The following is a 22,631-nucleotide window of genomic DNA, read 5'->3' as shown; positions in this document are numbered from 1 at the left end:
GGTTTGCCCCTGGTCCAGTGTATCTATGCCTGTCTGCCTGTACAAAAGACTCTCTGCAAGTGACAACAGAGAACGGTTCTTCTACCAATACAGAAGAACAAAATAACTTAATTCAACTTCAATTTCTACCGTAGTCTATAGGCAGAGACAGGAAGAGAATGAAAAGCAGTATTGGTGTTGCTGTGGATAACTGCAGCACCAGAAAGCAAGCAGACTTCAGAGGAGTAGCAAGCCTCAGGTGCTTCTAAATAAGTTTGAACATATGGTTTAAATACCTAAACTTAAAAAACAGATGAGTAGCCTCAAGAGTTTAGATGCAATGCTAACTTTCAGAGACTGACTTCTATGTTTTATTGCAGATATTACTATCTTAAAATGAGAGATGCCCAGAATTACCCAGTCATGCATTTCTTGCTCTGTTGTGGCTGCCAGGCGGATTGGCCATCGCTGCTTCGTCCTCTCCGGTGTGTACAGTGCAAAGGAGTGCTTGGCTTCATTCAGCACTTCAACTATAATGGTCACTTCATTCAGGAACACGTGGATGTACTAAGGCAAGAGAAAAAAACCTGTCACTAAGACAAACCTTCCACAGAGCCAGCATTTCTGCACTTCAGATTTACAAACAAGGAATTCCTGCCAAGGACAGCAAAAAATCAATTCTTGGTGCAGAGGGAATGGGACTCGGTTTCCAGCCTTGCCCTATCTCTGATTCTTATGGCCTGCAGGCATTAACCCTACTTGGGAAGATTCTGTCCAGCCAAGCAAGGCTCTTCACAACCAAGAACATCCTGAACTTCCAGAAGAGTTCCTAATTAGTGCAGAACTGATGGTTTAAGCAATGTGAGTGTTTTGTGATTGGGTATTTCTGACACAGAATTAACACAGCTCAGAAAAGGCTGTGGTTTGCTGGTACCTGGGGTTACCTTGAAAATGGTTCCCAAAGCTCAGAACAGTAACATGCCATAAGTTACCTCCTTTAAAGAAACTGTTTCCCTTTTTTTTTGCCCAAAGCAGCTCTCCCAGGTCTGCAGCTGCACACACCTTTTTCTCCTCATGGTACATGTAGTAGATGAAGAGGATGCTGTCGCGCATCCCATCGCTCCCAGTGAACTGCTCCAGTGCAACTCGAACGTCCATCCACTTGTGAGGCTTCCAGTTCCTCCACCACTGCAAGGCTCCAGTTTTAACCCAAACCGACTGCAATGCAAACACAAAATTACAGGAATAAAGAAACTGCACCACTCTTTTCCTCCTAAATATTGTTTTTGTGCCCACAAGTTGTGTCTGCTGCAGGTTACTCTGTATCACCTCATCCTTCATACACCTGTATCACAGATTGCCATACAGAGTGTATGAAAGCTCACAAAAGTGGATAAAAAGATACTGAAGTAGCACGTGTACAACAGTAGTAACATTTTTACCCTGCAAGAATGCAGTTGCATGGAGATAGTAATTGACTCAAGTTTGCTCTTGTTATAACCCAACTTCTTTGGAGTTTAAAGGTTTTTGACATAATTTTTTTTAAACTTGATTAAACCCCTGGACTCCAATCAAATAATTCCAGATGTCATTTGGCAATTAGCAATGAAGGGACCAAAAATATGAATGAATCTGAAAAGAGCCAAGGAGTCATAACAAAGGGAACATCAAACAAAACCGCTGCTATTTATGTGCTGCCATTGACGTTTGCATCATTTATTTACGCAAGTTAAATTAGTCCTAATGGCCACGGAGACGGAAGCTCACCTACTTGAGTCACTGCTTCAATTAAGATGCCTCATCTTGTGGTGGAATAATTCATACAATGTTCTGCTGTTGCAACCAGTTCTCTGAGGATTTGAGGTCTCACAGTACCCAAATAATGCTGACCAGTGCTTTGTTTCTTCCTAAATAAAACTATCTGATAATGCTTTTAGATGAATACTGCTGATCCATGTTTGACAAGCTGTTAATTTCCCACAGGGAGCTCAGACATTAATAATCCAGGAAAGTTATCATAGACAGAAGTAAGGGCAAGAATTCAGGACAGTAATCTCAAATCAGTGTGTCAGAAATGTATTACTGATTCCCAGATGTGTTTAGAAGATAAGAGATAAATGTCCTCACTGCTTACCTGCTCAATAGCCTGCTCATAGTGCCTGAAATTCTCCAGTTCCCGCTTTGTCCTTTCACTGAGCTGCTGAAAAATCTGCTTCCTCCACGCTGCTGTCTGTGCAGGAGTGATGGACAGGGACAGAGACTGCACAGACGATGACAAACCTGGGACAGAACCAAAACCAATAAGCTCCAGTGAGCTTTGAGTACAGTTCTGTGAAAGGTAAAACACTGCACTCCTTTGAACACCAGACTGGATCAACCCATCAAAACCATTTTTATAAGGATTATAGTTTGGAGTCAATGTATTACAGCCAAACTTTGTAAATGATGCATAGAGATAGGATCACTAGATGATTATATAGAAGCTTTTAAAGCCACAACCTTGTAAAAATCAGAGTTTTCTCAATGAACTGCAAGATAATTTCATAATATAGTGCATCACGAGTTAGACTGTTAAATACTGGGATGCCACAGTTCATGGTTTATTTTACCCATTTCAGTAGGAATGGCAGATTGAGGCAGTTATTGCTGGCATCTGCATCTCCCAAGAGAGCCCTTTTCAGTCCTTCCTGTTACTGCCCAGTGATATTATGTGTTTTGCCCCAGGCTGCAGTTTCAGTACAATTAAAAATGAGATGTAGATCCAGCACTGATTACTTTACAAAATTGCTACAGGAACTCAACAGAAAATATCACTTTTAGGTTTATTTATCTCAAGCCCAAAGTGCTCTGCAGCTAAATACTGCAGCACTATGCTCAGACATGAACCTATTAGCAAACTGCAGTAAGAGAAAGTGGGCTAGTACAAGTTTTGCACCATGGTTTTGCTCAGAAAAAACAAACCAACATTTTTCTTAAAGAGCTATTAAGCTGTGACTGGAACTGGGGTGTGCTGTGGTGACTGGTCAGTACCTGATGGAGCAGTGAACCACTTGAGTGGGCTGTGCAGATCTACCAGACAGCCTCCCCCAGACACCCAGGCCCACAGTGGGTGCTCGTCGGCTCCATACTGCTCTTCAGCTCCCACCGAGAACACGCCCAGGGAAGAGAGGCTGGATGTGTCTGCAAAGCTGCTGACAGACAGCACTGGATGCTTCTGAGCCTCCTTCAAGTCAATGTTTATCCACTGCAGTTCTGCAGAAGGGTTTGAGTTTCCAGGAGATTTATTCATTTCAAGGTTATCTTTCTCACTACTAGCTGAAGCAGCAGTGGCTTCTCCTTGCTCAGAGTGCAGAGGATCCAGAGTGAGCTGTGCAGATGTTTCAGCCTGGCTGGCTGCAGCTCCCAGCAGGGCAGTGCTGGCAGGGCTCGTGGGCACGCCGGGCTCTGTATCAGAGGAAGGATCTGCATCACCCTGAATGACCGCGCTTGTTTGGTTCTGAATATCATCAGTAAAGAAACAGCCAGCACTGAAGGACAAATAGATAATTAATTATCATCCAAAGCATTGTAAATCAGCACAGGCCTTAGATCCCAGACACACAGAAACTGACTTAGTGTTTCACTGTAGGAAACAGCAGACTTCTCTTTCAAATGTCAAATTCTATCATCAGAGGAAAGAGTCTAACAAACCAGTTTGCCATCTGGCAAACTGGTCGAGTAAATCTGAAACATAGGAAGGAATTTTATTGATCTTTTCAAACAATTGGTGGTGTTGGCTGCCTACAACTCTCAGGAAAACATCCCATTTTCTGAATATGAAATAACTAATAGGATTTTTTAAAACCCATTATCAGCCTTATGATTTATCTTTGCTAAAGGGAGCTTCTCAGGACACACTCTGGTTCAAACATGTCAGAGCCATTGGTATGTGTGGTACAGCCCAGAGGCCACAAGCAGAGGGAGTAATTGATTTAACCTCCCTAGGAAAAGAAACGTACAGTGACACTCAGGAAGAATAGTTCCTCAGTGGAGTTAACACTCCTTCATGGTCTTTCATAAAAAACATCTTCTCTTATTAGAGACTAGTTCCAGATACTGATAGTAAAGCCCAGAGGAACATGCTTTACTGCAAGCATGCAGTGAACTCCAATGTGGGAGCTTCAGGTTCTTCTCTGAGTGCAACAACTGCTGCTTATTGTTAATTTTAATGGCAAAAATGCAAATGCCCTTTGGCATACATAATGATTAGAGATGCCTTGAATGTAAAAAAATATCTCCTAGCATTGAAACCCTTGCTGTACAAAGTCTTGAGCAGGTATTTGATGAAGTACCTGAGCAGACTTGTTGAGCTCCCAGTCTGAGATCTGTCACTCTCTCTGCCAGACACAACTGCCTTCCATGTCTTCCCACTGAGCTCGTTTGGTGTGACACCTTGTCGAAAATAAATCGCTCTGTCATCGCAGCCGATTCCCCACACCTGGGAGAGAGAGGGCTTGGTGAAGGAAGTGCCTTGGAATGCAGCAGGTATCAGATACAAAAAAAGGTGCAAGGGTGCAGAACTGAGCACAGAAAACTGCTGGACACAGCGTTTTCCTTTTGTGTTCTTCCTTAATGCTGACACTGGAGATGCAAAACAAAATTCTGCACCCAAACCAGTCTGCAGCTCCCTGTGCCATACAAGACACGTGCTGGCTGTCACCTTCAGGTGCAGAATTGCAGAATTCAGCCACTTCCCCTCCCAGCAGTTTAAGCCCAGGGCCCCTTTGTCCAGCCACTGCTGAAAGGCCTCATCATGTCTGATGAGCTCCTGCACTAGAAGGAACATACCCCTCAGAGGTAACATTCCCCTTTAGGGGAGAATGTAAATACCCTCTCAGCTGCTCCCCATCTCTCTTACCTGGTTGTTTAAGCCTACAGTTACCATCATCATTTCTCCAACCATTTCAATCCAACTTGTCCCACAAGGATTATGTGAATTCACTCCTCTTCTAAACCACACCTACAACAACGACAAAAAGTCTAAATTATTCTCCTTCTGCTCTAGCAGAAATTTAGTTTCTTTAGTGGATCTCTAACACTGACTTGCCACACTGTCTTAAGAAGTCAATTACTTCCTTGATTCTTTATCAAATAAAACAATTCTCCCAATAGTACCCACCTTGTGTGTCCACCTGCAGCCAAAAGGAAAGCCAAAAAAGGAGAGGTTTTTATAGGACTTTCTGTGACAGAGTTAGTTTTTGTGCTGTTGGAAAAATACTTTCTATTACTACCAACATGTGGTTATTATTTTTGATCACTCTTTATGGGTTCTAAATAGTGTTCTTGCATTCAAACCCTGGAAGCAGGGCTGCTAGAGGGAACTGTCAGGGGAATGTCTTTAGCAGTACAGCTCTTTAAATTGTTTCCCTTCAGATCTGACTTTACCAATCTGAAAATGTCTGTGGGCTGTGCACCTGGAAGAAGTTCCCTCTGTGTGTAGCACATATCCATACAGTTAGAGAAGCAAGCAGCTCCCTTAGAGGCTGTTGGTTGAACCCCATAACATCAGGATACTTGACTGCCCTGTGGCAGATCTGAAGGAATATGCACCAGTTTATCTCCATTTATTACAGTGGATTTATCTGGCAGATGGAGCAGGCTGGGCACAGCCTGTTTCCATGGCTCAGCTGACAAGTAGTGACTCACTACAACAGAGAAACTCAGCAGAACTGCTGCACTTGCACAGAGTTCAGGCCTGGCTTTGAGTTCAGTGTGAAGGAGCAGGGAGTGGGACTCCATGATTTTATGGGTCCCTTCCAACTTCAGATGTTCCATCATTTTGAGTTCAAACTCCAGTAAGAAAGTAATTACACATCTACATAAGAGATACCTCACTTAATTAAATACCAAACCCCCCACATTGAAGAGGGAACAGGTGCAGTAGGAAGATAAAAAAATAGCATCATGCAGGAAAGTGTAGATGAGAATACTCCCCCTGCTGCTTTTGATGTAAAAGTCAGTCCTTGTGGAAACAGGAGTCACTTCAATTTTGATGCTTAATATCCCTTAGAAGAGGCTCCTCATCCAATCTCCACCAATATACCCACTCACCTGCCAAATCTGTCTAACTTGGGTTTAGAAAATTCCTTCCAAAAGAAAAGTAAAAAGCCTTCCTTAAATTCAATTCAACTATCACAAACCACAGAGCATTCCCATAACAGCAAGGGGAACTAGAAATCCCCAAACCATGGTGATAGGGAGTTCAATGCTTCCTGTGCAAGTTACACTCCTGTTTGAGGGCAGCAGACAGGGAAAGGAAAGGGAAGAAAAAAGCAAAAACAGAACATGAGCCCTCTTACTTTTCTATCCTTTGTAACACACCACACCACATCGACACCCACGGAGACGTGCATAATCCCATTCTCAGAGCTTGGAGACTCCACAATACTCCAGGAAATTCCTGCAAAAGACAGAACACAGAAGGCACTGTGGGTTAGTTTCTTATTCAACACTATACAAATCAAAGGGGTATCCAGCCAGATTTAACAAACTTTACCTTGAGGGTTATTCCTGTCAATTCCTTCTCTCACAATAGCTTGCCCTTCCCAGAGAGTTGCCCAAAGGAGGTCATAGGGTCCACAGCTGATCTGTACAACTTCACCAGGAGTAGAGACTAAGGACCACGTGGAACCTTCTGGATTGTGATGGCAGACATTTTCTCTGTACCATAACTAGACAAGTTTAAAAAAACAAAAATGAAATAAGAAAAAAAAAAATTCACTACAACAATGAAACCATTGAGACAAGAGTAAAGAAACTAGAAAGAACAGCTGTCTTTTAACAACAGGAATGTTTCATGTAATGTATGGCACTCTGACCTTTAAAGGTACTTTTTTTGTGTTGATTATGCAGTTGAAGCTATTTCCTTATGTACTAAGGGAGGAGGCTGCTCTACAGAGCAGCTTTTGTCATGGAACTGCATCTGGATTGGGTACAGTAACCTATTGCTACAAGTTCTGTGTATATTTCAACATTTAAACCACTTCAGTGTATTTCAGGGCATGTTATATAAACCAAGAGAGAACAAATACATAACAGAAAAATGTTACTGTTTGCTGACAGCCTGACCTCACATTCACTGAACAGAGCTTGCCACAATATGGGGGAAAATTCCATTCTCTGTGCAGCCTTTGGTGACACCCAGCCATTTGATAGTCTTGGACTGTGCAATTTTCTGTAGATCACAGTCAAAATAGGAAGGTCAGAGACAGAAAGCATCCTGTGGCAGTCATATGAATGCTCCACAGCATGACTGCTGAGTGCTCTATCTTCATTTTTAGGAATATTTACTTCCCTGAGAACTTTCATTTGGGAAATAAAAGCATTTTACAATGGTAGTCAAGTAAGCCTGCAGACTGGGATGCTTGTCATGCATTACTAGAAAGTATGAGGAATAGGGAGTTTTATTTTAAACAATTTAACCAAGATTGCTTGCCTCTCCAGGCAGTCCCAAATGTGACTGAAAGCTCAGGCTATCTGTTAAAAATATTACATTCTGTCCTGTGAGACCACAAGTTAGAAACTGTCTAGACACAAAGGAATATTAGATACATGCTGTAAGGATGAAGGAAGAAAAGCAAGGATCAAATCTTCACAGGACTAAGCAAAAGAGGAGACCCCATGGGAGGCCTAAAACCAACAACAACAACAGAGAAAGATGTGTAGTTTTAAATAGAAAATAAAATTAAAACATTTCAGAGCTGGATGCCACATTGCCAGATCAAGAGATGACCACTTTTCAGTCAGTAAGTCTTAGAAACCCATTTTGTAAACTCTTGAATCATCCCTGTCTCTCCACCCCAAAGGCACAGCACAATGCTTCACCAGAACCTTTGTCAGGTTTTAAGGCTCCTTCTCCTGGTTCCTAGCAGCAGTCAGCATTCTGGGCATTTTTCAAGATACAAGATACCACTCAGCCCCAGTTTTTAAGATTCACCTGTTCACAGAGGTTAAAGGCTTCCATTAAACAACACCCTAGAAGTACTAAGCTTTTCCATTTACAACACAGCTTGTTACATAATGTAGTCCCAGAGCAGCTTCTCATCCTCTGCACAAGCAGCGCATTATCTTACTGATATAAGACAATAACAACCCTGCCTTGCTTTACAAGCATTTAACTGCTTTTAACTAGTAATTTTTATTAGAAAACTTAGGGAACACACACATACCCTTCCTTGCAAAGAAACTGCCCACACTGAGAGGCGGCCGAGAGGCTCATCCGTGATCTCCCATCCTCCGACGGAGATGTCATTGAAAGGGTCTGGCAGCTGGTTTGGCTCATCATGGGACACAATCTGGAGCAAAGGGAAGGAAGGTTGAAGAGAAGAGACACTGCAAACAGGTGACTTGGGTAGTGGCATAACTTGGTTATGTATCACTTCCTAGAGTGGCTAAGCATGGAGATTCTTGCTGTCATTCACAGCCTGCACAGAGGGAAAACGCTGCCAAGGTAGCATGGAGAGGTCTGTGTTTTGCACCCTAACTAAAGGAAATTTTTACTCACAGAACAGTGCATACAGAATTGGAAATCTGGAAGATCACAAATTACAGATTTTCAATCTTCTTAGAATGGAACAACGATTATTAAAGAGCAGTTATTCTCATGGATAAAGGACGTAGCTTGTGAATGATGCAAGGCAGGTGCCACCTCGAACAAGAGTGCTTTGTCACACAACCAAAGGAAGTTAAAAAGTTGATCTGAAATTTGCAAAGGAGCTGAGCATCCATCTCTAATTGCATCACCATGAGATTTGGCACTTTATTACCACAGGTTTCTATGAGAAATCCCAGCCTTCCATTTATGCTTACAAGAATAGCAAGTTGGAAGTGAAGGAATCCAAGTCTAGCCTTACAGAGAATTCATAAAAAATTAACTTCCCTGCACTTATAATAATTATTTCAGACAATCAGTTTATTTAATATTTAAAAGAGATCCAGAACCTTCGCCCAAACGTCCCGTGATTTGTATCTCCTGTATCTGATCCATCTCCTGCGTCTGACACAAGAATTCCATTTCTTATCCTTTGTGTAGGTGCTGGGGAAGTCTATGGCATAAGTCCAGCCCTGCAAACAGAGGTTTTCTTGTATGAAAAACAGGATCAAGGGAAAGTTTAAAGTCATAATTCAGAACAATTTTGCACAAAAGTCACAGCACAAGTCACTCTGTGTGTCTCTAGAGCCCTAATTAACAGATCAGCTAATTCCATAAATGATTTAAAAATCATGCCCAAATTCCTCTGGATGATATACACAGAACAAACAAGACACAGTAAAACATTTTGCTTTCTTCATAGTAAAGACCTTCAATAACAATGGCATTCAGTTGCCAGGATTTTGTGGCCTGATCAAAAGAAAAAAAGCTTCTATAGAAGGTCCTACAGACTTCAAAAGCCTTCAAACAAGATCCTTCTTTCTGTTGTGTTAGAGTTGAGCTATTTCCCAGAAAGAAGCATCTATGGCAAGTTTTATTTTTACAGACTTTTTTACACTTCTATAAAAGTTCCTTTCATTTTACAGAGTAAGGATTCCCAGAATAGAGCTCTTTTTGGTATTGTTCACCTACCCCTTTCTCTGTTGGTTCCCCTCCAATATTTTCATCCACATACCAGTCAGACTCCCACTCCCAGTGTGGTGAAGGCAGTGTGAAACTATCAAGCTGCTGGTGTTTTAGCCCGCTCACATCACTCCACTGCCAGCGGTCACTGGGCAGTAATTTCTCACAAAAGCCACCAACTGGATTCCAGCGCTGCCAGAAATAATAAATAAAGTATTTTGTTTGAGATCACATTATCTCACTGGACATTTACAGGGAGTCATGATGCATTTCTAGTTCTCTGCAATAAAAAAATTCCTGGGGCGAATGAGAAAGTGTTCACTCCATGAGCCCCTCCCTAACACAGCCTTTGGAGGAAGCTTTTTTAAGTATCAAAGAAGGGCCATCTGATGCTATATTTTACCAGACACAGAGCTTTTTTCTTTAGTGATGTATGGCCCCATGACACTGCAGCATTAGGGTAATGCTGTATGGATGGCCTTGGTATCTCTAATTTACTCCCAGAGAAAGGTGATTCATGTCTTGCCTGCACCAGAAAAACAGCACTGCCTCTGCCAGGAATGGTGTCAAGATAACTGTATCAGCAAATCTCCCCTGGATCTTATGTTATATTTTCCCTAATCTGCCTTGTATCAGTTAGAGAACCAATGACACAAGGATTTTCACCAATACTGTCATTTTTTTTCCCCCACACTCCTACATACTATAGAAATACTGGCAAAATCTGTCCTGTAATACTGTCTTATGTTTTAGGGCACGTGGAAAATGACTGGTTCAAAATCTGCTATAATTTTTACATAAAATATTATTTGCTGTTACTAGAAATCTGGCTGAATTGCCTTGCACATTATCTGCAAACTACTTCAGTTCAATTTTGTCATTGTTAGCTCTTGTACAGTATTTCTTTTTGTGCTTTCTAGTATTTTGTTTTCTGTTTTTCATTACCTAGAACAAACAAAATTAAAGTTTTAAAGTAACAAAATTTTAAAGTTTTAAATTTTAAAGAACATGTTTTAAAGAACAATAAAAGGGCTATTCTTAAATGGCTGAAAAGCTGTATCAATATTAAGTAATGCATAAAATTAATTTGTCATACTTTTGCCCATGCAGGTAAGTTAATGTCTCTTCCCAATTTATATTCATTCCATTGCCCATTAGAAATCAGAGAAATATGCTCAAGAAAATCATCAATTTTCTCTCTCAATTAACTTTTGGTTAACTTAAAACCAAATTTGATAAATTTCCTTTAAAATACTGTTTTAATGACATTATTTTGAAGTGCATCAGATAGAAAGGATCACCTTAAAACTTCTATGCAAAAAAGGGAAATATTGTATCTTAATGGAAAATTGTGCTTTATTAGAAAAGTCTTTGCAACATTATTAAGTAGCATTTTTTAAAGATAATACATTTCTGATAATGTATCTTTGTTGCCTGGAAGTTCCGTGGGACACTTTCTTAAGGGGATTGTGTATTTGTCACTAAGGAAAGGAGAAATGGAAACTACCCAGTGAAAAGAATGAATGCTCCAGTCTGAAATGGCTCACACAGAACAGGCTGGAGTTCACACTGGCATTGCTTTTGCTAGGAGCATGGGAGTGAAACTCCTTTAGGAATTTAAATACTACAAGAATAACCTGGTATTTGGCACACATACATGTACTCTTCAGAAACTTCTGGTAGCAAATGCAAACAAGTAAAACTGATCATTCCTCCTGTGAGAAAAACACACCGAGACAGCTGATGTAGGATGTGCTGTCAGCCCAAGCAGTGGCTGTGTGAGAGGTACTGCACCTGTCATACCTGGTTCTCATAGGTTTCCTCCTGGTATCTGATGGGAACATCTCCTGAGAACACGTAGGTGTACACTTGATGGTCACAGGCTATTCCCCAGCAGCACTGTTTGACAGCAGAGACCCGTTTGAATTCCAGCTGTGTGTCCTTACAGAGCTCCCAGTACTGGCCAACAGTAGAAAGAGTATAAACCCTCCCAAAAATGTCAACAGCCCACAAAAGAGAACTGGGCATGGCCATATCTGAAAGGCAGAAATGAGGTTATTACTGGAAATGATGGGTACAAAAATGAATCCTGAACCTACTGCAGATCAGTCATGCTCTGAGCCATCATCAGTCAAATCAAATAAAGTTGTAAGGGATGATTTTTTAAAACAAGCCTGTGCAGAAAACCATAGCAGCAGAGAATGAGGGATACCAGGGGAAGGTCATGAACAAAATTCTCCTATTGGTTGTAGCATAACTACAACAAATCCTCTGGTTTTGACCATTTTTCCCTCGCTGTCGCTGGAACTGAATGCATACATGTTTATCTGCTCTTGGATCAGCCATTTACCCTCTTTACATCGTCCTACAGTGGAGTACAGAAGGACATAACAAGGAATAATGGAATGGAAGGAACTGAAGGTGAGGTGGAAATTAGTGTGTGTACCACTGGGAAAATAAGGGCAGTGAAAAGAACTCTTCAGTATTAGCACTTAAAATTCTTCAAAGCAGTGTTTGTAATAGAAGAAAATATTATGCACTTAAGCAACCAGAATGCCAGAAGAGTCTGGAGTAAAGGAAGCATTATGGATAATGCAGCAATCACAGCTACCTAGCCAGGTAACAAGGAAAAGTGATCCTTGGGTCCTTTGAACAGGGGCAAAGGTATAAATGAAGGTGTGTACCTGGAATGACAGTCCAGGCAGGCAGAAAAGTACCTGGAACAGTTTGGGAAAAGGTGATGAAAGCTCCAAAGATTATGAAGTTAAGAAAAAACAGATGAGACAATTAAAATAACCCAGGCTAATGCAACTGGTTTATAATACTCAAGGTGGCCAAGACAAGTGGGAGTTTCTACAGAATCTTTTAGCTGAACTTCAGAGACAGTGTTTAGGGAATCATGTGAAAATCCCAAATGAATTTGGGATTATAAACTTTTAAGACTTCACTTTAGGCCCCTGTGCACTGGCTGTGTTGCAGATGAAGACAAATACTGCCCAATTTTGAAGGATGCTCAGTGCTGCTGGCTTATGTGCTTTTCAGTGAAGGCAGAAGTTGTCAAGTATTCTGAGGGGCGTGGCAAAAATCAGATCTGCTGAATTATTCCTCACCCTGCAGCTCAGCCAGATAATTTCGGATAGAACTAAAACGCTTAAATGAAGACAACATATTGTTAATTAAAATTTCCAGCGGCCTGGCATAATGTTGATTGCTACAGAATTCAAGAAAATATCCCAACTCATTGCATATAGTAAAAGCAATGACGTTCCTCGGGAGAGCAGGGCCCTGTCCCCGGGTTCAGGATGTGAACCACCCCAGGACTCGACGCGTCCCAAGGCACAGCGAGCACATTTATTTCTGCTCCGCGTCACACGAACCGAGCGGGGACTCCTCCGGTACCCCCGCCCGGCCACGGAGCCCGCGGGATCCCGGAGCGCTCCGCAGCCCCGCACGGGCCCCTCCCGGCCGGGCATTAAGGCCGGATCGGCTTAGGAGCGGCCTCGGTGCGCCCGGCCGGGCACGGCCCCGCTCCCCCGGGCTGCGGCGGGCGCGGCCCGAAACAACCCCCACGCCCTCCCCGCGGGGGCTGCGCGGAGCTGCCGCCACCTCCCCACGGCTCCGCCACCGCTCCCGCCAGCGCTGGAGCCGCCGGGAAGGGCGGCTGGGGCCCGGCCTCTCCCACCCTGCCCTGCCCCGGCCCCGCCCGGCCCCGGGCTCGCCCCTCACCTGCCGCCCGCCGCCCGGCGCCGCTCCCGGCGGAAGGAGCCGCCGCGCCCCGGCAGGGCGGCCCCGCGGAGCCGCGGCCGGCGGGGAGCGCCGCGCCCACAGCGGCTCCGAGCGCCGCCGCCATTGGCGCGGGCCGCGCGCGTCACGGGCGGGCGGCGGGGCGGGACCGGGGCCGGGCCGGGCTGAGCCGAGCCGGGGCACGGAGCGGATCTCAGCAGGCAGCGCTGAGGGAGCCGCGCCTGTGCGGCCTGGAGAAGAGACGGCTGAGAGGAGACCTCATCCAGGTGTAGAAATATCGAAAGGGAGGTGTCAAGAGGATGGAGCCAGGCTCAGCTTGGTGGTGCCGAGCAATAGAACAAGAGACAACGGGCAGAATTTGATACAAGAATTTGATTCCACCTGAAGGAAGAACAACTTTCCTGTGCAGTGACCGAGCGCTGGTTGCCCAGAGAGGGTGTGGAGTTTCCTGCATGGAGATATTCAAGGACTGGATGCCATCCTGTGCCACAGGCTCTGCAACGACCCTGCGTGAAGAGTCAAGAAGGTTGAGCAGCTGAGCCACTGTGGGCCCTTCCAGCCTGCCCCATCGCGTGACGCTGTGATTCTGTGCAAGGGGCTCGTGCAGGCAGAGCCCGTCCGTCTGTCCAGCTGCTCTCTGAGCAGTGGCTGCAGCCTGAGAGGAACCCAGCCTGTGCCTGAAGCTGTGATGTGTCAGTAAATGCCCTGCCTGAGGTGTCAGCAAGGGGTGGCCTTTCCTGTCACCATCTGTGGCAGTGCAGTAGGAACACTGTAACAATCCTCCTTCCCTTGGCGACACCAAAGGTGCTGCTTAACATTTATTGCAGGATACCACTCACTGCCCTGCTACAAGTGATAACCTCCCTTTGAAAGTGCTTGCTTGTACATCTCAGCTTTTGAAGGATGCTCAGTGCTTCCCATCACATTCCAGTTCATTCTGAAGTGAGACAGAAAATCTAACAAGATAAGCAAGGACTCCCACACCTGTCCATTCAAATATCTGAACCAGAAGTATCCCAGACCTTCATATATCTTGCAGGCCAGTACAGGAGTTGAAAACACTCTTTCAAAGGGAACTGGCTGATCTGTTGTGAATCTTGCCTGAGGAGTTTCTTTTTGCTGCCTTAGGAGAATACAGCTGCCTTGCTCTTGTCCTGTGGCTGTGGGCTCAGATGGTTTTGGTGTGTGCAGGGTTGTGGCTTGGGGGGTTGATGCACACATGGAATTCTCTAGAATGATTCCTGTGTGAGGCAAAGCCATCCTGTCTGGGTTGTTTCCTGCTGAGCCCCAGGATACTTGACTCACTGCCGTGGTTTGGTCCCTTGCACAGACTGGGGCCTAGCTCAACACAGGATTTTTGCTCTCTAGTAGTGTTTTGATGATTTGATCATTGTAGCAAAACATATTTATAAGACCAAGTACAGTTTAGATCTTAGAAAATTCATTTTGCAAGATTTTGAAACGGGGTTGACCCTTCCCTGCTGCACAGGACCTGTCATGGGATGGAGTCACAGTGTTTGCCATGGTGATAAGGCTGTGCTGGAACCTGTAGTGAAGGACAAACCAGGGATTTCCAAACCAGAAGATTTGGTGAGTCAGACAGCTCAAGGGATAAAGGTGTGGAGGGAAGAGGCAAGAGTTCTAGCTGGAGTAAAAGACATTTAAGATCTTCACAGCATCTGACCTGGGCACTCATCAAGAACGTGGGTTTCAGAAGCAGCTGAATCTGGTGAAAGTGGTGTTGAACTCGTTCCTGTAATTTGCTGTACAGGAGGCAGGAGCATCACCTTTGCTTTCCTGTTCCTGTCGTGTTTGTTTCTTAATTTTAGTGTTTCTTTGAACCATGAGAGTTTTCTCCTGCTTTTTTCTGAATTTCTTTTCCAAAACATTCTCTCTCTTTACAACATTCTTTCCCTGCAGCACCATCCCGGAGCTCTTTTCCCCTAGCACTCAAGTGCAGCTCTTGGGGATGTACGAGTCTGCAGAAGTCACTGCGAGTAACCACCCCCACCCCCAGCCCAGCGGCTTCCAGCGGGGATTGCATTTCCCAGAACGGCTCGGCTTGGAAGGGACACAGGGGCTGGAAGGGGCGCAGGCAGGGCCAGGGCAGAGCCCAGGGCGCAGGATCGCAGTGTGGGGAGAGCAGGAACGGTGCTGAGCAGGGGCTGAGCGAGCGCCTTAGCAATAAATCCCTCAGCAGCTGAGTGACAGAGCGGCGGCTGCTCCCGGTGTCCGAGCGGGGGAACCCGGGACCCCAGCCCGGGCAGCGCGGGCACGGCCCCGCTGAGCGCCGCACAACGGTGCGGGGCAGTCGGTGTCAGTTCAGGGGTGTCGGTGTGGCTGTCGGTGCCGGTGCGGGGCAGTCGGTGTCAGTTCAGGGGTGTCGGTGTGGCTGTCGGTGCCGGTGCGGGGCAGTCAGTGTCAGTTCAGGGGTGTCGGTGTGGCTGTCGGTGCCGGTGCGGGGCAGTCGCTGCCGGTATCGCTGTCGCTGTGGGCCCCGGCGGGCGCGGCCCCTTTAAGGCCGCGGGTTCCCTCAGTCGCCGCGCGCCGCTCCGGGAGCGGCGTCACGTGGGGCGCGGCGGCCTCGTGACCGGGCGCGAGCGCAGCACCGGGGCCGCCGCCGCCCCGTCCCGTCCGTGCCGCCGCCCCCGCGCGGGCCCCTCGCGCCGCCGCCGCCCCCGAGCTCCGGCGCCCCCGGGCGGGGCGGGGCGGGCGGCGCGCGCCGGGCCGGCCGCCTCTTCCTGGTCGGGCCCCGCGGGACGAGGCAGCGCCGGCCCAGCATGGACAGCAAACCGCTGCTGCAGGAGCGGCCCCCCGCCTACAGCCCCGCCGCGCCGGGCGCGCCGGCCTACGACTACGGCCACGGCAACTACGGCGCCATCCCCGCCCCGCAGCCCGGCTTCCAGCCGCCCCCGCCGTACTCCTACCCGGGCGCCGCGGCCGCCCCAGGTGGGTCACGGTGTGGGGTGTGGGTGGGGGGTCCCTGGTGCGCGGAGCGGGGGCCCGAGCGCCTCGCTGCCCCTTGGCTGGGGCGGGGGCGGCTGTGGAGAGCCCGGGGCTGGCGGCGGTGCCCCGGGGCCGCGGGCTCGGGACCGGGCTGGGGCTGGGGCAGGGAACTGCCGGCACGGCGGTGCCCCGGGGCTGTCGCGGCTCCCCCGCTCGGAGGCGGCGCCGGGATCCCGGTGTTCAGAGCGCCTTCTCCCTTTCCCCTCCTTCCCTCGGGGCCCCTGAGGTGTTCGCTTTGCGCTGTGCCCAGAATCCCGGCTGGGACTGAGGGCATTCCTCACCCGCGCTGGTTTTCTGCCTCCGAACAGCGGCAGAGCCCCAGCTGTGCCTGGCACTAAACCAGACCCCAAACTTGTTCTTTGCCTGCACCTCGCCGTACTCTGGTTAATGTTTGTTTTTTCTGATACACTTCAGTAGTGTGGGAGAGATTTAGGCAGGTAAACAGATGAAATATTTTCGTTAACTGAGTTAATGCTAACATCTGCCGAAGAAAGAAGTGCCTCTCAGGAAAGGGGAATGCTTCAAAAGTTATAAAAGTTGCACAGCAGACACAGACCTCCAGCTTTGAGTTGAACCTTGAGGCTATACATTGATTTTCCTCTTGATAACTTGAAGCTCGTTTTCCTGCAATACAGGTATTAGTGGTTATTTTCAGTTTGAATTGCCAGACTTCACAGATGGATAACTTGGGAAAGAAGCTTAAAATGCATTATACCTGGGCAAACTGTGCCTTTATTACACTCTGTACATCTGTCCCTTTCAAAAGCTTTTTTTATAGTTTAAAGGCCATTAAAATTACTCATTCTTTTGCTAACAACATGGACTTTCTGAAAGTTGGGTTTTTTCCTATGCTGTCTCTTTCTACTTGCATGCTGTCACTCCTGCCTTGCTCTCCAGTTAGAAGCTTAATATATGGAATTTAAGCTTGAAACTAGAGGAAGATTTATTCTGCTTCAAATAATTTGTCTGCTGGAGCGGGATGTTCTTGATACATAACATCCAGAAGTGAAAGCTATGGTGAAAGCCATGTCATTGTTTAAACAGTTTTTCCCTGGTGCTCAACAGCATTGTAACAAAATCTCGAAGTTAATTATTAGCTCTGTGTCCTTTTGGGATGGTTAAATTGATATTTGTGCCAGGTGTTCCAGTTCTGATTTTGATAGAGCTTAAAGTGCTTAATCAAGACTACATTCCTGTTTATTGTTTTCCATGTTTTGATGTCATACTTGTAAGTTATCATTGTTCTTTGTGCCTTGTGTGTGGTGACTGAGGGTTTGTTTCCTTGTTTCAGGGTATGCTGTTCCTCCACCGACATCCCAGCCGAACTATTCGAGCACCTACACCATCATTCAACAGCCTGCCACCACCACTTCTGTAGTAGTAGTTGGTGGCTGTCCTGCCTGCAGGTAAAATGCTCTTGAGGAATTAAACTCAGTCTTGGGCTTTGTTGTTTGAGATCGAGGTATCTGTATGGTTCCTTGGTTTTCAGTAGCTTTATTGAAAGCTGTTAATTTACTGAAAAGGCACTAAGATCTAGAGTGGAATATTTGGGGCTGTGTAGTGCAGGCTTGTCCTGGTGGGCTTGTGACACCTGCTATAAATAATGCAAGACACTCAAACATGAGTTTGTTCTTTAAGATGGAGGAAGATCTGTAAGTGGTGCTTTTAATGAAATTGCACTTCAGTAGCAGATGTATCTGGTCAGTTCTTGGGGAAAAGCATGACAGGAAGTCCTTTCTGATGTGTTTATGCCTAGTGATGGTGAGTAGCATGATTTTATTGTGAAACTCTGTAATCTGTGGCCATAGTCACTTCTGGTTTTCTGGCAGTACTGTGGAAGGATTTCTGCAGTTGTGGTATGTGCTCCCATTTCCAATCCAAACTGTGCAAAATCAGGCAGGGTAATTGTCAGTATTGGCTGAAAACACTGGTGGTTTAAAACTTTAAAAGATCTCTAAAAGTCCTTTAACTGCAGAAGAACAGAGAAATTGATAGACCAGACCAAAAATGTCAGTCTGCTGCAGTGGTGAAAACCAGAAAAAAGTGGTCAGCTGTTTCATGGAGTTGCAGCAAGAGAACAACTTCCCCCTTGGAGATCACAGCCATAAAAAAGGAAGGAGGTACTCAGTTTCCTCACTAGTGCTGTAAGTCAGCTGAAGTCCCTTTCACTTCTCAGTTCTTTTCTTCCTGGGATAGTAGGCCATGGCTGAGGGCAGAGGGATGGCTGCTGGAGCAGTTCAGGCACTGCTCTGCCTGGCCAACTGTGACTCAAATGCAGGCTCATTCCTCTCTGTTAAAGTGTACAGGACTTACCCTTGGGGTATCTTGCAAGGAGGCACTTGATATTCTGCAGGTCTGAGCTCTCCCTTCCCTTTCAGAACGTGTAGGGTACAGACCTGCCTGAGTAGCTGAACTGGCACTGGTTGGGTGTGTGATGAGTGTGCCAGAGGATGTCCTGTGGCTGAGGCTGTGGCCCAAGTGTTGGAATTGGTGTTTGTCTGAGAGTCAATACCTGCCTTCAAAGGTACATTCAAATAGGAAGTATCCTGTGGTGTTATGTAAAAACAGGTGCCTGTTGAAGTGCCACTAGTTAAGGCTGAAAAACCTGTACCAGCTAAGAGCTATTGATCTAGAAGGTGTGTTTTAAACAGTGGGGGAAAGCAAGTGCTGAGCTGTTCAGAGGATGTGGTAGATCCTGCCACCTGAGTGATTACATCAACAGGCTGATGCTGTAGCTCAACCAGAAGACAGGGCAGATGTTGTGCATGGCTTGGAGAGAGGCAGGCAGTGTGCTTACACAGACAGGCCTTCTGGCCCTCACCCCAGGACAGCTCAAAGCATTTCACTGGGGAAGTGCTCTTGGAAATAGCTTCAAATGGGCAGGCTCTTGCTGCTATTATTTTTTCTTTTTCTGGAAGTTCATAGAATATGCTGAGTTGGAAGGGACCCATCAGAATCATCTAGTCCAACTCGTAGCCCTGTATACAGGATACTCCAAGGATCCCACCATGTGCCTGAGATCATTGTCCAAACACTTCTTGAACTCAGGCTTGAGGCTTCTGGGATGGTCTAGGAAAGACTTTTGAAACAATCATTTGCACATATAACTTTATATAAATTTAGCCAATTTTTTGAAAATTAGGAGTCTGTTAGTTGTTTTTAAGTGACCTCACTTGAATAGCTTTCTTAAGTCATTGGGTATGTCCAGCTGGAAGTACCCATTGTGGACTCTTTCCTAAAGCAAAATACTCTCCACAAAGTCCTACTTTACTCTTAGATCCTCAGTTTCTGTGTTAGGCTCTGAAAACGAAAAAAATTGTGAGAACTGTGAAATATTCTGGGTCAGGGAATCCCCAGGATGAGTAACTGTGTCTAGTAATGGTGTGTCAGTCTCCTTTGCCCTATTACCATGTTAGTTCCTAATTGTTTTTAGAACAGGAGTCGAGTGTCAAGGCAGGAGGGAAAAAGCTCAGATTGCAGTTTTTTTGAGTAGTCATGGAATTGATTACTTCAGAAGAAAGGACAGGGAGGCTGGGTGAAAAGCATAATGTTGGAAATATTTATGGGTGCCTGAAGGACCAGGGTTCATATTCTGGAAGGTTACACTGGCTGCTACTTTTAGAGAAAAAACTTTGACTTTTCAAGACCTTAAATATAGTTTTAGTTTACTTCCATGCCCTGGAAACCTATTTTATGATGAGTGCAATGTGCAGCTACACTCTGAATACTGCCCTGAGCAGAAAAGTTGTTAAAGGGGCATTGAAAAATATTAAAAGCTATTAATGGTACATAAAAAACTTTGTTATTAAACTAGCAGGTCAGTTGTCCTGTTGCTTTCCTGGTTTGATGGTTCATGATTGTTAAGAGAAGTCTGCTTCTCTTCTCATGTGCTTTAGATCACCAGGAACAGCCTGGTGTGTGGCTGTGCAATGATGTAACTGATGGAGTAACCTAAAGGCCATCAAGAGGATTTCTGCCATCAGAAATACAAAGCAGTCTGTTGCACTATGACATGTATTCATGTGGCTGATTGAAATCAAAACCATTTCCAACTAAATATATTATGGTGTTGAGGAGAAATACACAGTATTGGTCTGTTATTTGAGTTGGTGTCTATTTTACTGCAGTCAGGAGTGATCTTGGGGTTAATAAGCTGGTTCAAGTACATTTTTAATGGTATTTAGTAATAAAAAGTACAAAGTATGTCCAGAAGTAGCCTCTCTGAAGTTGGTAATGTGCCTGTGGTGGCTGTAATTGCATTCCTGCCCTTGTCCCTCTGAAGCTCTGCTGCCATCTGAGGGATGAGCTCCTGTGTCACAAGCTGTGCCTCTTGCTCAGAGCTCATTCACCACTGGGCAGTGCTGCTTTCTAGTCACAGACTCCAGTGTCAGTGTGTGCTCCACCCTTCCCTGCACTCTCAGAATGTCCTTGGTGGCTCTAGTCCTGTTGTCTCTGTGTGTGTTCTTCTCCCAGCCCTTATGTACAGAGAATTACAGTGAGTTGCACAATCTTGTCAGCTTTATGGCTTCTAGTTGACATTTAAGGTTTGGCCAAGTCCTGCTTTTGAACTATTTTATGTTCCCAAGTACATATTGAGTCATTACAGGCACTTACTTTAGATACCCTGCTGTGAAATAATCTTTTTAGCTTGGACTATGCAGCTTGGCTGATTTACTTGTGGTCACTTTCATTTTCTTTTTCTCTGTCTTTTGTTGTTTGCAATAACTAACTGCTCAGGAATGTTTGCTTTCCTGTTATTTAACAGAAGAAAGTTCTTTTTAAAAACTGTAAAAACATTCTCTTGATCTTGCAAAAGCCAGTTCCTTCAAAATCTGGGAGAGAGCCTGTGATGGGCCCCATTGGGTTTTTGTTTTCCTGTTCAACTGTATTCAGTTGTTTGGGAGAAGGAGCAAGGGAAAGGACCTGACACTGCTGCAGCTTTCACATCTCACAGCTTCAGTGCCTCTGGACCAGCATTGTAGTGGGTCTCAAATTATGCCAACTCTGAGGCTTCTTCCTGACCTGGAAGATGAGACAAGTTTCTATCTGTATTTATTCTGAGATGTCTTACAGCATTCTCCCTGCCACAGGTCTAGTTTTGGTGGGTTGTTATGGTGGGTTTTATTTGACATGACAAAGTTGTAACTTTTCAGATTTTGCTTGAAATTTTGTTTTTGTCAATTATACACATGTCTCCTGAGGGAATAGACTCTAGAAAAATTGCACTTAACTGATCAAGTCCTTCCAAATTTCAGTCTTGTATTATTTTAGCCACAAATGCTTTGATAAAAGACTGCTCAGGCTTTCTGTAGTTATTCAGAACAATATTTAAATTTCATGTAAATATTCTTATCACTGATTAAATATGTAAGGAATTTTTAAAAAGCCAGCAGCAAAACACCTGTTTAGAGAGCATGTCTGATAGTGTGAGCAAACATGAGGATTTTTGGTTTCCAGCAGCAAGCTGGAGATCCTTTTGAACCTTGTGAGTGAATCAAACTTTGCAGTACCTTTTTGGGAGTGCTGTGGAGAGGACAGGGAAGAAGAAAGCCTTGATCCAGCAGGCTTGGGCAGATGCCATGAGTGCCCTTTGGAATTCCTGACTGGGAGAGCTGGGACTTTTCCCAGCTCCAGAGCAGCTGCTGAGCCCTGCAGAGAGGAGGGGTCAGCCTGCAGCAGGGTCCCAAATGAGAACAGCACAGCTGTGGCTGCTTCTGAGGGGCTTTGTTCCATTGGTCTGACCTGATTTGCAGGTAATAATCAAAACACATTAATCTTATAAAGTCTTGTTCCTTAGAAAAATAAGGCACAGCAGGAATGTATTCCCTGATGGGACTGTATAAAAATAATCTGGTCTCTAATGCCTAGTCTGTCATTGGCCCTGAACTACAGCAATTTTTTTTTCTTAGAGTCACCATTTGCTTGAAGAATACTTGAAGGATTTCATTGTAGCAATGAGTTGTTCCTGGAGAGAGGAGGGAGTTGGTCACCACAGTGGTGCTGATGGGGCTGTGTGTGCAGACAAGGGAGGGCAAACCCCAGCAGGGCTCAGTGTGCTCACCCTGCTGGGTGTGAGCTCTGAGCTGTGTGCTCTGCCCTGTTTGCCAGGCTGGGCTGCTGGTGTGAAGCCTTCAGGCTCTTCTGATCAGAACTGGAATTAAAGCACTGGTGCTCCTGCAGCAGGGAAGGCATTTGGCTTTGGAGGCATTTCAGGAAAGACAAACAGCTAGAGACAGAGGCTGCTGCCATTGCCAGAGTTCCTCTGCTTCTGCAGCAGGCCTCTGTATAAGAAATGAGAAAGAATAAGGAA

The 22,631-nt window shown here is 45.5% G+C and overlaps 2 protein-coding genes across 2 annotated transcripts; one reads left to right on the top strand and one right to left on the bottom strand.

Moving 5' to 3' along the window:
* Positions 1-17: 17 nt before the first annotated feature.
* TECPR1 (tectonin beta-propeller repeat containing 1) lies at positions 18-13,413 on the bottom strand. The gene is made up of 13 exons (XM_056516135.1): positions 13,298-13,413; positions 11,375-11,607; positions 9,581-9,763; positions 8,959-9,081; positions 8,187-8,312; positions 6,515-6,689; positions 6,318-6,418; positions 4,877-4,978; positions 4,311-4,456; positions 3,010-3,506; positions 2,114-2,259; positions 1,042-1,197; positions 18-546 (listed from the first exon to the last, which is right to left on the bottom strand). The coding sequence occupies exons 2-13, from the start codon at positions 11,603-11,605 to the stop codon at positions 268-270; spliced, it is 2,265 nt and encodes a 754-aa protein (XP_056372110.1). The 5' UTR covers positions 11,606-11,607; positions 13,298-13,413; the 3' UTR covers positions 18-267.
* A 64-nt stretch (positions 13,414-13,477) lies between these two features.
* BRI3 (brain protein I3) lies at positions 13,478-20,310 on the top strand. Its single transcript, XM_056516134.1, has 3 exons — positions 13,478-16,264; positions 17,613-17,727; positions 20,218-20,310. The coding sequence occupies exons 1-3, from the start codon at positions 16,096-16,098 to the stop codon at positions 20,252-20,254; spliced, it is 321 nt and encodes a 106-aa protein (XP_056372109.1). The 5' UTR covers positions 13,478-16,095; the 3' UTR covers positions 20,255-20,310.
* Positions 20,311-22,631: the final 2,321 nt, after the last annotated feature.

The sequence above is a fragment of the Oenanthe melanoleuca genome, unplaced genomic scaffold (assembly GCF_029582105.1).
Source record: "Oenanthe melanoleuca isolate GR-GAL-2019-014 unplaced genomic scaffold, OMel1.0 S293, whole genome shotgun sequence".
Lineage (NCBI taxonomy): Eukaryota > Metazoa > Chordata > Aves > Passeriformes > Muscicapidae > Oenanthe > Oenanthe melanoleuca.
Note: the sequence above shows the minus strand (reverse complement) of the source record. Positions and strands in the feature narration are given on the sequence as shown.